The sequence below is a fragment of the Rhinoderma darwinii genome, chromosome 7 (genome assembly GCF_050947455.1).
Source record: "Rhinoderma darwinii isolate aRhiDar2 chromosome 7, aRhiDar2.hap1, whole genome shotgun sequence".
NCBI classification, from domain to species: Eukaryota; Metazoa; Chordata; class Amphibia; order Anura; family Rhinodermatidae; genus Rhinoderma; species Rhinoderma darwinii.
This window is the reverse complement of record NC_134693.1, coordinates 14,587,810-14,601,822: the sequence shown is the minus strand read 5'-3', so window position 1 is coordinate 14,601,822 and position 14,013 is coordinate 14,587,810. Positions and strand designations below refer to the sequence as shown.

The following is a 14,013-nucleotide window of genomic DNA, read 5'->3' as shown; positions in this document are numbered from 1 at the left end:
CTGTGTGGGAGACACTATCAGGTATTATACTGTGTGGGAGACACTATCAGGTATTATACTGTGTGGGAGGCACTATCAGGTATTATACTGTGTGGGAGGCACTATCAGGTATTATACTGTGTGGGAGGCACTATCAGGTATTATACTGTGTGGGAGGCACTATCAGGTATTATACTGTGTGGGGGCAGCTGTTGGCGCATTTTACTGTGTGGGGGGTTTATAGAGGCATTATAATGTGGGGAGGCACTATGGGAGCATCATACTGTGTGAGCTGTACCCTGTATTCATGGGCGGAGATTGGTTGGGGTTAGAGGCCTAGCTTAACAAGTCAAAAGTGTTCCGCACCGTGATATGTGTGCTGCATCGGTTGTCCCATTTTGTGATACTTGAAAGTTGGGAAGTATGCATTGTGAGCAGTTGTTGCAATAACCACAGTAATAAACATTATTCCAACACATTGAGTTTACTAGACGATGATTTCCACTAAGTTGTCACATTTTATCGACAGCGCCGTGATGATGACTTGGCACATCTGTAGTGCATGTAGATACTGTTCAATACAGTCATCATGGCATCAGGACCAGATCTCCATTCTCCTGGTAGGACGGCTCCAGATTTTCCTGTTGTTCTCTCCAGTACAGCAATCACAATGGTTGAGGTTTCCTGCTGCTATGTGTTCAGGAACGTTGCTGTTATGACGTATATAACTCTTCCATGATGAAACGTTCAGTCATCGCTCTTCTGTACCTGCCGCGCTCCTCACTCCTCCTTATCGGAAGTCAATGCTGGTTGTATCAACGTTCCAGAAGAGGTGGAGGTTACTTATCTGCAGGTGGTTCTGGTACCATGACTGGTGTTCTCAGACTGACTTCTGGAAGGACCGGTGTCATTGTCATCACTATCACCTCAATGTGGATGGTAATACTGATCACTATAGATGTCAACAGTGATCTACATATGTTTATTGCCATCTTAGGTGGCATCTCTGGCTCCACGTCCTGCTGCGGTCTAGGGGTGAGGTCTTTGTGCCCCTTCATCCTACTTGCAGGAAGATGTTCTGCTCCAGTGCTGTCCAGATGGCTTTAGTTGTCTTTATGGTTCTCCAGCCCCCTAGTTCTTACCCCCGGATCTTATTCAGGGTTTTCAGGGTCCTGGGTCTTTTCCCTCATGGAGATGGAGACACCTTCTCTGGACAATGTTAAAGACAGACTCTGAGGAAAAAAGAAGAAAGAACATTTATCATAAACCGGCTCTATACAATATATTACTTCTCATCAGAAACGCTTCTGGAGCACATGAGACCTTCACACGGCATCTACTCACCTGGAAATCTGTATAATGTGTCACTTGGTGGATTGCCAAGCCGGAGAATCCCATATATTCTCCCAGCATGCCGGTTATATTTAAGATCTGCAGAAGATAGAGGGACAGGATAGAGGATGTTAGTGCCGGCTGTACTCACCAGTGGCTCTGGTGTGGAATAGATGGGAGGATGACAGGTCCACCAAGAGTTTCTATTTTACTCTTATAAAGGACATGTGGATTACACAAGATGGAGAATAGTGACATGAACTCACCTCAATACAGCGACTGCCACATCGGTTAGAAAAGGAGCCGCTTATTGCTGCAGCATATGGAATGATGCTGATCAGCAGTGCCACAATGGTCACCCCGGTTGTTACCAGTCTGATGTGGCACATTCCCCGACTGCTGAAGGATCTCTTGTACAGGCATAAAGCTTGGCACAGATTGTAAGTGGCAGCAAGGAAAAACGCCAATCCTGCGCCAATGCCGTGGACTGTAGGATTTTCCTTCGCCTAGAACATAAACAGATATATAAATGTCATCAATGAGGTTGTCATGGAGATCTGAGAGTATATAACAGCAGAGGCCGCATGTGGAGTGTAATTATACAGGGGGTAATAATATATAAGAATAGTCACCTGGGGGCGCCACTGTAACGTGTGTTATATTGGGCACAATAGACGACTAAAGAGCAATGTTTATACCACTGAGCACCAGAGGCTGGATTTTCTATGGAGCAAAGACTAGAATGGGCTAAACACAGTATATATATATCCATCACGGGACTCCCAGCAATGACCCCTCTATATATTACTGGGTACTGACCCCTCTATATATTACTGGGTACTGACCCCTCTATATATTACTGGGTACTGACCCCTCTATATATTACTGGGTACTGACCCCTCTATATATTACTGGGTACTGACCCCTCTATATATTACTGGGTACTGACCCCCTCTATATATTACTGGGTACTGACCCCTCTATATATTACTGGGTACTGACCCCTCTATATATTACTGGGTACTGACCCCCTCTATATATTACTGGGTACTGACCCCTCTATATATTACTGGGTACTGGGACTCTGTGTAATACCGGAGACTTTATATAAAACCCAATAACTAACCGAATATATGGCGTTCATGACATTCCCAATACAACCGATGCATGCCATGGCGTAGAGGATTCTCTGGCCGATGATATAACGCTTCTCCGATGGTTCAGACTGAATGATCATGAACCTGTACTGGATGGAAGCGACGCCGGCTCCTGAAATAGACAATACATGTTATAATTTCTATAGACACTTGTATTAACTCCAGGACGCAGTGATGATTATAATATCCAGTAATGGCCGCCGGTCAGTGCTGGATAGTGATTAGGAATGTAAGGTTATCACTGAGCATTGGCGCCGCTGATCTCCTCATGATGTTATCTCCATATAGGAAGCTGCATCTACTTACCAAGAATGGACATCACCATGAAGACGACGGTGTAGATCACCGATTCAGGGAACATTTTTCCCGTTCCACTGTGAAATAAAGAAAAATATTGAGACTTAATAGGAGACAAGCGGTGGAATTGTCTCATCTAAGAGCAGAGGAGACTTTATTTCCCTCCATTATAATCACCCTCCATAATATGTTCTAATATCCATAGTCAAGTAGAAGCAGAAAATACTGCGAGAAAACATGAAGCCGTTACCAATAGCAACCAATCAGATTGCAGCTCTCGTTTATCAGAGACCGTTTGGAAAATGAATTTAGGAACCCAATTGGTTGCTATGGACAATGGCTCCATGTTTTCTTTGCACAGTATTGAAAAATCTCCCCCATTATCTCCTGAATGTCCAATCATTCCATCTCTATTTCTGACTTCTAATATTATTTGAAGTCGTAAAATTCCCCTCTCCATACTGATACCTCCCGACTTTCAAGTATTGCAAAGAGGGACAACCAATACGGCGCGCCTCTTACTACGCCCAATCCCCGCCCATACACACCCAGTTCAGCCCACACAGTATAAATGCCCCATAGAGTCCCCCCCAAACACAGTGTAATGCCGTTATAGTGGCCTCCACACAGTATAATGCCCCATAGTGGCCTCCACACATTATAATGCCCCATAGTGGCCTTCACACAATATAATGCCCCCCACACACTGTTAAATGCCTCATAGCTGCCCCCACACATTATAATGCCCCATAGTGGGCCCCCCACACACAGTATAATAATGGCCCTCTAGTGTCTAATAAAATAATTGCTCACCTAACCCCGTTCCCTCAACGAGCGGAGGAGATAGTTTCGCTCCTCCGGTCAGTGTTATGAGTGACTTGGCTACAACATTATATTCAACGGTCATATACATATTATTGTTGCCCATAGCAACCAATCACTGCGCCGCTTTCACTTTTTAAGCGCAGGTTGAGAATTGAAAGCTGAACTCTGATTGGTTGCTATGAGCAGCTAGGACAGTTTTACTGTTAGACAGTGTAACCAGTTATATGTTCCCCGGGAGGAAGCAGAGGAACTTGGTAAAAGTAAGTAAAATAACAACATTATTACTGTTATTTATCATCATTTGTACTATGACATTTACAGTGTATATGATGAGGAAAAACATCTATAGACTTCTAGTCACTGGAGATTTATCAAAGTAGTGCAAAGGAAAGGTGGAGTAGTTGCCGATAGCACCCAATCAGATTTCAGCTTTCATTTTCTAAAGGATCTCAGTAAGATGAAAGCTGAAATCAGATTGGTTGCTATGGACAACTACTCCATTTTTTTTTTCTTTAAACTACTTTACATTTGTTTTTAGACGTATTAATTATTTGATGAACATTATTAATAATTCACTCATAATAAAAGTAATAATAATATAATTATAATAACATTTCATGAATAACAGTAATAATAATATAATAATAACAATCATTATACTATAGAGCCAGGATTCTTGCCCCGTCCCCTCTTACCTAATATAAGGATATTTTTCATGCCCTGACATGACAGTCAAGACTGTCAGGGTGCCGAGGCCCAATAGCATCCATACGAACCAGAGGAGAGGCAAGAATGCCAAACCCCGGATCTCCATGGCGCCAAATAGAAGATTCGCTGAGTTAATGCAAAGATTCGATAAACAAAAGCCGCTATCTCTGTCCGTCTCTTTCTCTGAATTCACAGATAAGGAAGAAGTAATGTCAGGCAGTGGCCAGTATAGACTCGATGATGTCACCAGTCTTCTGTGATGTCATAGCTGCTCCTGTCATTGTGACATCATCACACATTCCTCATCACACATTCCTCATCACACATTCCTGAATCTGATTGGTGCTCAGTATTGTAGAACTTTTCACATATATTTGTTATACACAATTCACATAATTAAACAGATGTGTCCACCCCTAACTTTTCTTGAATTGCGTTGTTATACAATTTGTCATGATACCAATTCAGTAAAATGTCACGCCATCCAGTAAAAAAACATATATGTTAAATGTATACTTTTTTAACATGGGAGTCTATGGGTAATGGATGACTGACAGATGGCATCTGCTGGGGGTATACAGTTTTTTTACATGTTTGTTTAACATCTCGCGCCATAATCTCGGGATATGTCGAGTTTAGAGATAACTCAAGGAAGGACGCATCTGTATAAGAGAATATCCGGCACATTGTGGTGTAATAGCTGCTATTATTATATTCATACACGGGCTTATATAATGACCAGATATACATTGAGAGCATTTTATAGGTTTATTAGTGAAGCTCCAGTATTAGGAGAACATGGAATTACTAATGACCCGGAATCACACAATAATAAAATGCATAATCCTTTATCTTTACTGTATGTTTATTCCAGCGCCCACAGTGGGCGAATACATGTACAAACGACTGCCTTAGCTATAGACACTCCCTTGTAAATATTGTTGTACAGCTCCCCTAGTAGATAGTGCCACACTGCTCCCCCCTTGTATATAGTGCCACCCTGCACCCCCTCCCTTATTTATAGTGCCACAAACCCTCCCAAAAATAATTTGTACTTCCCTTGCCCTGTTCCTTGCGACGGACGTCACCTGGTGGGACGCATGCGCAGACCAGCGTGATACAGTGATTTCATCAAGCCGGGCTGCGCAGGGGGGAGTCTTAACAGAGCCTTATAAGGCTGCAGGCCTAACGTGGCCTGCAGCCTATAGTATTCATTTGTATCTGCGTCCTGAGAACGCAGATACAAGTAAATGGGGCTGTCGCTAGCCCCGGGGCCCCCTACGGTAGTGCTAGCAATGCCACTGGGCATGAGGGGGCCCGTGCCGCCCAGCCCATAAATATTAGGGGCCGGCTGGCGCAGGCCCCGTAGTGGCGTCACTACCGCTGTAGCAGCCATAACGGCTGCTAGCGGCGCCACCGGGCATAGGCGTGTAATGGGGGTACCAGCCTCCTGCACCCTCATGACATGATAGGGGTCGCAGCCCCCTCGCCTCCCGCGGAAGTTATAAAGGTTCCGGTCCCCACCATCTCCACGAGCCTTAGGTGTCCATTTGTGCTCTCAGCCCCTTCTGGGCCTCGTGTTTTCCCCCGTTTGTGTGACGTCAGGCCGCTTGCAGCAAAGGTTAGACATATGTCTTAGAAACAATGTGTAGAAACCGTAAAGTTTACAATGACCACTGGGGGGCAGTGGAACACAGCAGGAGTGAGAAAACAGACAGGCCATTAGGACAGAGAAAAAGGAGGAACCAAAGAACGGACGGAGAGAGAGGGAAGGGGAAATTGGCGGACCCCAGGAAGAGGAAGGAGAGGGGAGGGGACTTGGAGAGAGGGAAGATGCAGAGCTGAATGGGGACAAGAAAGTGACCAGGCTGCCACCATTTGTAGGAGAAGGATCCTTGGCTCAACGTTCCTGGAGGAGGACTAGCTGGACATTCACTACAACTCAGCGGTGTCAGGAGACACAAGGAAAAAGACGTCATCTTCATCAACAGAGGAGCAGAAAGCAGAGGTAAGGGTGGTATGCCGCGTGGTAGTGAGTAGCTCTCGCTCTGACCCGCGGAGGCGCACGCGGTAATATATCCACCGGACTCACGCCGTAGCCAAATGGCGAGGGGCATAGCTTCCACCTTTGGGGATTCCGCAGTGTGAGTGGTAGCACCACAGTGATCCGCGGAGACGGCCCATTTCCTTCTTGAGACCCGCCGGGTCAGTGAGCGCCAGGCGCAGCCACCCAAGAGCGGGTAGGACTCCCACGAGGGCGAGTGCCTCCGCTACTGAGAGACTTGATTTGAATACTGTATTGTAGTTATTTGGCCTGTTTGAAATTGTGATTTTCAGTAAACCGTTGATTTGAAAAAAACTGAGTAGTGTTGTGGTGTCCACGTTTAGTTTTACCTAACACGTGGCGTCACGAACAGGATGAGCCAACCAGGAACTTCAGCGGAGCCTGCCATCAGTGCCCCAGCCCCACCCCCAATTCTGTTCCCTATGGGGGCAGCCATGTTAAATGTGCCCAAATATGACGGAAAGAGCGTGACGCTGATGGATTGGGCCGAGAGGCTAAGAGCAGCGGCCCGACTCTACCAAGTACCTCCCCCACACCAAGCGGATCTCGCGTTGAGCCTGCTAGAAGGAGATGCTCGTGCAGCAGTAGTAGTCCTCCCAGTCAGTCAAAGAGCGACCCTGGAAGACATCATCGCTAGGCTCGAAACCCTATACGTAGACACTACCTCAGTTACCGATTTACGGAAAGATTTGCGGAGTACTTGACGGGAATCCGGATAGAGATCTATACTGACAATAACCCGCTTGCTTATCTACACACCGCCAAACTGGGTGCACTAGAGCAGCGCTGGGTGGCACGCCTCGCCCGGTTCGATTATATAATTCGCTATAAGCCTGGGCGCAACAACGGCAATGCGGATGCCTTGTCCCGGAACCCGACAACGAACCCTGTCGGGGATCAGGATGAAGAAGTGGAAGAGGTGGAGATCCCGCCATTGCGGGTGGCAAGCAGGGTCACGCAACTGGAGGCCAGGAATGGAGTGCCCGAAGTGGGTGAACTGTACAGTCGTCTAGAGTGGCAGGAGAAACAGAGGTCTGATAAGGACCTACAACATTTACATAGGTGGCTTCTGGCCAGACGGCGGCCGACAGGGTCCGAACGTGCTCAGCTGACACGAAGGGGATGCCAAATTGCAAGACAACAGGAGCGGCTGCTCCTTCGAGGTGGAGTCATTTACCGCCGGCTCTGGATGACGAAAGAGCAACGAGTCATGTGGCAATTGGTGTTGCCGATCAAAGAAGTAGAGTCAGTCTGCCGGACCCTACATGAGGTCGGAGGACACTTCTGCGCTGTAAAAACGGAGGCCCTGGTCCGAGGTTATTTCTACAGCCCACAACTGAGTGAGACGGTGGAGCGGATATGCCGGACATGAGCCAACTGTGCTATCCACAAAGGACCAGTGCAGACTACCGTGCCGCAGGCCATACACACGGGGGAACCCTTTGAACTGTTAACAATGGATTTCCTTACCGTCCATGAAGTGACCTCCGGACGCAAATACGCATTGGTGTGTGTAGATCATTTCTCCAAATATGCGATCGTCATCCCCACCAGGGACCAGACAGCACCCACCACAGCCAAACTTATATGGACTCACGTTATACGGCCCTATGGGTGTCCACAGAGACTGTTAACTGACCAGGGTCCAAACTTCGAATCACAGCTGATTCAAGAGCTGTGTGTTCTACACGGCATACGGAAGTCACAAACTACGCCCTATCACCCTCAGGGCAACGGGGCGTGTGAACGCTTTAACCGGACTCTGTTGGGGATGCTGAGAACTTTGGGCGACGATCACCAAGAGCGGTGGCCTAATTATGTGGAGGACGTAGTATGGGCATATAATAATACCGTACACAGTACTACTGGATACACTCCTTATCAGCTCTTGTTTGGCCGAATGGGACACATACCAATAGCCTTACTCATGGAGCAACCTGAAGAAAATAGTGTGCGAACCCCGTCTCAGTGGATAGTGGAGCACCAGCGCAGGATTCAGCGAGCTCGAGATCGAGTACAAGCAGCAAGGAGACATGAACAACCTTCGATAACGGCCGGACCCAGCCGGCCCATAGAACCATTCCACCCTGGGGACAGGGTATTGGTCCGCAACAAACAAGCGCAACGAGCCAGTAAGTTGGAACCACGTTGGGAGCGAGTGCCCTATGTCGTTATCTGAAGAGCGAGTCCACAACTCTCAGTGTACGAAGTACAGCGAGAAGACGGAAACGGCAGGGTACGGAAACTACACCGAAACTTGCTGAGACCCTGTTCGTTTCCAGCTGAGCCGATGAGGGAACTGACACCGGCTACGGCACCTGACACTACCCCCGCTGAACCTAGTGGCGAATAGTGGGTAGTGGTCCCGGTCGCAGATGTCCCATCCTCACCAACAGTTGAAGGGGACCAAGAAGAAGGGATGGTACGTTACCCCCGTCAGGAGAACAGAGGGACCTTACCGTCCCGTTACAGGGATTTTGACTGTAGTGTCGGGGACTGCACTATTTCCTCAAGGGAGATGTGTAATGGGGGTACCAGCCTCCTGCACCCTCATGACATGATAGGGGTCGCAGCCCCCTCGCCTCCCGCGGAAGTTATAAAGGTTCCGGTCCCTACCATCTCCACGAGCCTTAGGTGTCCATTTGTGCTCTCAGCCCCTTCTGGGCCTCGTGTTTTCCCCCGTTTGTGTGACGTCAGGCCGCTTGCAGCAAAGGTTAGACATATGTCTTAGAAACAATGTGTAGAAACCGTAAAGTTTACAATGACCACTGGGGGGCAGTGGAACACAGCAGGAGTGAGAAAACAGACAGGCCATTAGGACAGAGAAAAAGGAGGAACCAAAGAACGGACGGAGAGAGAGGGAAGGGGAAATTGGCGGACCCCAGGAAGAGGAAGGAGAGGGGAGGGGACTTGGAGAGAGGGAAGATGCAGAGCTGAGTGGGGACAAGAAAGTGACCAGGCTGCCACCATTTGTAGGAGAAGGATCCTTGGCTCAACGTTCCTGGAGGAGGACTAGCTGGACATTCACTACAACTCAGCGGTGTCAGGAGACACAAGGAAAAAGACGTCATCTTCATCAACAGAGGAGCAGAAAGCAGAGGTAAGGGTGGTATGCCGCGTGGTAGTGAGTAGCTCTCGCTCTGACCCGCGGAGGCGCACGCGGTAATATATCCGCCGGACTCACGCCGTAGCCAAAGGGCGAGGGGCATAGCTTCCACCTTTGGGGATTCCGCAGTGTGAGTGGTAGCACCACAGTGATCCGCGGAGACGGCCCATTTCCTTCTTGAGACCCGCCGGGCCGGGTCAGTGAGCGCCAGGCGCAGCCACCCAAGAGCGGGTAGGACTCCCACGAGGGCGAGTGCCTCCGCTACTGAGAGACTTGATTTGAATACTGTATTGTAGTTATTTGGCCTGTTTGAAATTGTGATTTTCAGTAAACCGTTGATTTGAAAAGAACTGAGTAGTGTTGTGGTGTCCACGTTTAGTCTTACCTAACAGGCGGTGTTGTCGGCGGGCGACATGGGCCCCCTCATGCTGTGGGCCTCGTAGCAGCCGCTACGGCTGCTACAGCGGTAGTTACACCACTGATTATACTATATGGGGGCTTTATACTGTATGAAGGCAGCAATAGGGGCATTTAACTATATGGGAGCAGCTATGGGAGCATTATAGTGTATGGGGCAGCTATAGGGGCATTATACTGTATGGGGGCATCATACTGTATGGGGCAGCTTTGGGACATTATACTGTATGGGGGGAGCTGTGTGGACAATATAATGTATGGGGGCAGCTATAGGGGCATAATAATATAAGGGTTAGCTGTGGGGGCATTATACTTTATGGGACAGCTGTAGAGAAATTGTACTATATGGGGCAGCTATAGGGGCATTATACTGCATGGGGCAGCTGTAGGGGCATTATACAGTATGGGGCAGTTATGGGTCATTACACTGTATGGGGGAGCTATACATTATACTGTATGGGGGAATTTGCGTGGGCATTATACTGTATGGGAGCATCTATGGGGGGCATTATACTGTATGGGTGCAGCTATGAGGGCATTTTTTTTTTGTGGGGATAGCTATTTAGCAGTTGGGAAGTATGCATTGTGAGCAGTTGTTGCAAGACTGCATGTACATACCGGGCTTCTGAGTGATATTCTACATAAACGTTTTCTGAATAAAACACTGAGTCAGTTTTTAGTGGAAAAAGTGGGGGTGGCCACAGATTTATTTTAACAATAACAAAAAGGAAAACCTTGTCCGTTCATAGCACATCAATTGCTTGATGTTATTCCAGATGACTATCACCTCGCATGCCGAGCCACCGCCCCCGCGGTGGGCATGTCTTTGTTGATCTGCCAGGTGACCCGTGTTACAATTACCCATCAACGAACGGAACAAGCCTCCAACAAAATGCCAAACGGAGTCGGGTGTAAACCTACACCGCACTCCGCCCCACCCCCTTCAGCAAGAACAAAGCCCTCTCAATAGCATCTTGCAAACCTGACAGAAAAATGTCCAAATCAATGTCGTTCAGGTGGACCCCATCCTGCCGCATTAGATTTACGTTGTCACCCTCCAACTGCCGATGCCTGATAACCACACCACCTTTTCCCCTCACGTGTCTGGACACCCTCACATTCAAAAGGCGCCGAGTCCTTTCCAGCGAAGCTTTGTTCCTCGCTCCTTTCCACAACACTCTCGGCACTATTTCGGACCACACCACTATCAAGTCCGAGAAAAAGGCTGCGAAACGATCAAAATCCGAACGGATGATCGAAATCGATTCGGCCATCCTTGTAGAACACAAGTCGTTACCACCGGCGTGTATCACTAAAACTGTTGGCGATTGCGACATCCTGCCGATTGCAACCACCTCGGGAAGGACCTGTAGCCATTTTAAACCTCTGATACCCCTCCAGCAAACATCCACATGCTTAAATCCAAGATCCAGCCCTCCGGGACGCTACGACGCTCTCTGGGCCGCCCAATAAATGTATGAGTGTCCAACCAACCAAACCACTGGCTTATGAACGTCTGTGGGAAACAAAATCTTTCTATCAATTAACACGTTAGCAAGTGAGGACGTATGTACCTTTTAAAACAACCAGACTTCCATTTGCCCAAAGTTTTAACTTCCTTTTCCGTCAAACCTGCCGCATCCGCCATAGTCGCTGCCCCAATACGAAAAGAATGTGTGCCAAACTCGGACGGGGGCAACCCCACCACTGACAAGCATTTTTTAAGCACTGATGAGAATTGAAATTTTGATAGAGGGGAACCATCCACATGGGACAAAAAACATGGACCTGCGGGGCGGATCGGCATGTATCTCTTGATGACCTTTACTGGGCAAAATTACGAGGCCAAGCTAAAGATGGACAGCCATGTACCTATACCCGACACATCTGTTTTTGACCTCCGCACGCGCACTTTTATCGATTCCGGAAGCGCGATCACATCATCCGCTAACAGTCCCGCCGGGTGCGAACGGGAAGCGGGAACTAATTCGCTAACCCGTAAAGCCGCGAAAAAGGCCAGCGTAAAGGAGCATGACAACATGCAGGACTCAAAATCCGATGAACATACCGCAGTCGTGGCGTCCGCTAACCGTCGCAGTAAAATAAAGGACACCGGGCGCCGGTCGTCCGAGGTCCTCGACTCTTTTTTCCAACCCTTAAATATTTGTGAAAAAAGAAAACGCTTTGTGACGTCCTCGACTCCTAACGTTTTTAGCGCAAACGCAACTCCGGATAAACGCGTTTGTACCACCGCTGCCGATACTCCTTGTTGTCGCAAACCACTTAAATACCTTAGTGTCACCTCATGACATACCTGAGGAGAGAACATTTCTTGTACACTAGCATAAGTCAGCCACTCCGTCCAAGCCTTACCATGACAGCTCCATGTCGTCGCCGCCAACGAATTCTGGAGTAGCGGTGTTAAATGTTCTCCGGCAGGTCCCAAAGAAAAAGAGGGCATGTGTGCCCTTCCAGCTCCGCCAGCGGATGTAATGTCCTGAAACTAAGCCACTGAAAACGTGACAAAGCATCAGCCACGTCGTTAACAATCCCCGGCACATGACATGCCCTAAAAACCACATTAACAGACAAACATTTTAATACTAATCGCCTTAGTAATGCTAGAACTGGGAGTGAGCTAGATGTTAGTCTATTAATGGCCATTACTGTACTTTCGTTATCTGACCAAAAAAGTATACGTTTGTTTGCCATTTCCTCACCCCATAGTTCTACCGCCACCACTATGGGGAACAATTCCAATAACGTTAAGTTCCTTGTAAAACCTTTTTGAAACCAATCATCCGACCATTTTCTGTTGAAAACTGCACCATAACCATGAGCACCCGCTGCGTCTGTATATAATTGTAAATCCGCGTTGCCCAACTCCTCTTCCCTGAGACACGATATGCCTTCATATGACTCGAGGAAAGATTGCCACACTTTGACATCATCTTTTAATAATTTTGGAAGCCTTATAAAATGATGCGGTTGCTTCGCACCAGCCGTTGCCATGGCCAATCTCCTAGAGAAAACCCTGCCCATAGGGAATATCCTGCAGGCAAAAGCCAACTGACCTAACAGTGATTGTAAGTCGTGCAAAGTAATCTTTTTTGACCGCATACATCCGCCTATGGCCTGACGTAATTTTTCAAGCTTGTCTTCAGGTAGGCTAAGAACCATTTTTTCCGTGTCAATTTTTATTCCCAAAAAGGAGAGGCAACAGCTGGGCCCCTCCGTTTTTTCCTCCGCTATAGGGACCCCAAACAAGGACATGAAGAACCTGAATTAATTCAATGCGTATAGGCAGGATGCTTCACCCCGCGGGCCTATGAACAAGAAATCATCCAAATAATGTATTATCGATGAGTTGCCCGTTTCCATCCGCAGAACCCATTCTAAAAAGGAGCTGAACATTTCAAAATAGCGGCAGGAAATAGAGCAACCCATCGGTAAACACATGTCCACATAATACAAACCATTCAATTGGCATCCCAACAAGTGAAAACAGTCAGGATGGACCGGGAGAAGCCGGAAGGCCGATTCTATGTCTGACTTTGCCAACAAGGCAAGAGGGCCTGCCTTCGAAACTATGTGCATAGCCTTGTCGAAAGACATGTATGACACCGCCGCCTCCTCCTTAGATATTCCATCGTTGACCGAATCACCTGGAGGGAAAGACAAGTGGTGAATGAGACGAAATTTACCCTGTTCTTTCTTTGGCACAATCCCCAGAGGGGATATTCTAAGGTTGACTAGCGGCGGCTCGCGAAAGGGGCCCGCCATGCGCCCCATACTAACCACTTTGTCAATTTTTTTCCTGCGCAATGCCGGGTTGGGACTCAACGGATTTTAAATTAGACACAAACGTGGAAGCTGTTTGGTACACGTGCGGTATACGAAAACCATATGTGAAACCGCTAATGAGCATTTCTGCTTCCTGTCTCCTGGGGTACCTGTCTAACCACGGAAGCATCTTTTGGACGTTCACCGGTGTCCTCTGGCTTACCTGCAGCAACAGGCCTTGTGGGGATCTTACCTCTCTTAAAACATCGTAAAGCTGAGTGGGAACCTCCGCAGGTAGAGCATTCGTGTCTGAATTTACAAGACGCGAAGAAACGACAATGCCC

The 14,013-nt window shown here is 47.9% G+C and overlaps 1 protein-coding gene across 1 annotated transcript; it reads right to left on the bottom strand.

Annotated features, from left to right (window-relative positions):
• Nucleotides 1-486: 486 nt before the first annotated feature.
• Nucleotides 487-4,404, bottom strand: LOC142657054 (DNA damage-regulated autophagy modulator protein 1-like). The gene is made up of 6 exons (XM_075832105.1): nt 4,286-4,404; nt 2,775-2,842; nt 2,438-2,580; nt 1,578-1,817; nt 1,324-1,410; nt 487-1,211 (listed from the first exon to the last, which is right to left on the bottom strand). The coding sequence occupies exons 1-6, from the start codon at nt 4,402-4,404 to the stop codon at nt 1,131-1,133; spliced, it is 738 nt and encodes a 245-aa protein (XP_075688220.1). The 3' UTR covers nt 487-1,130.
• Nucleotides 4,405-14,013: the final 9,609 nt, after the last annotated feature.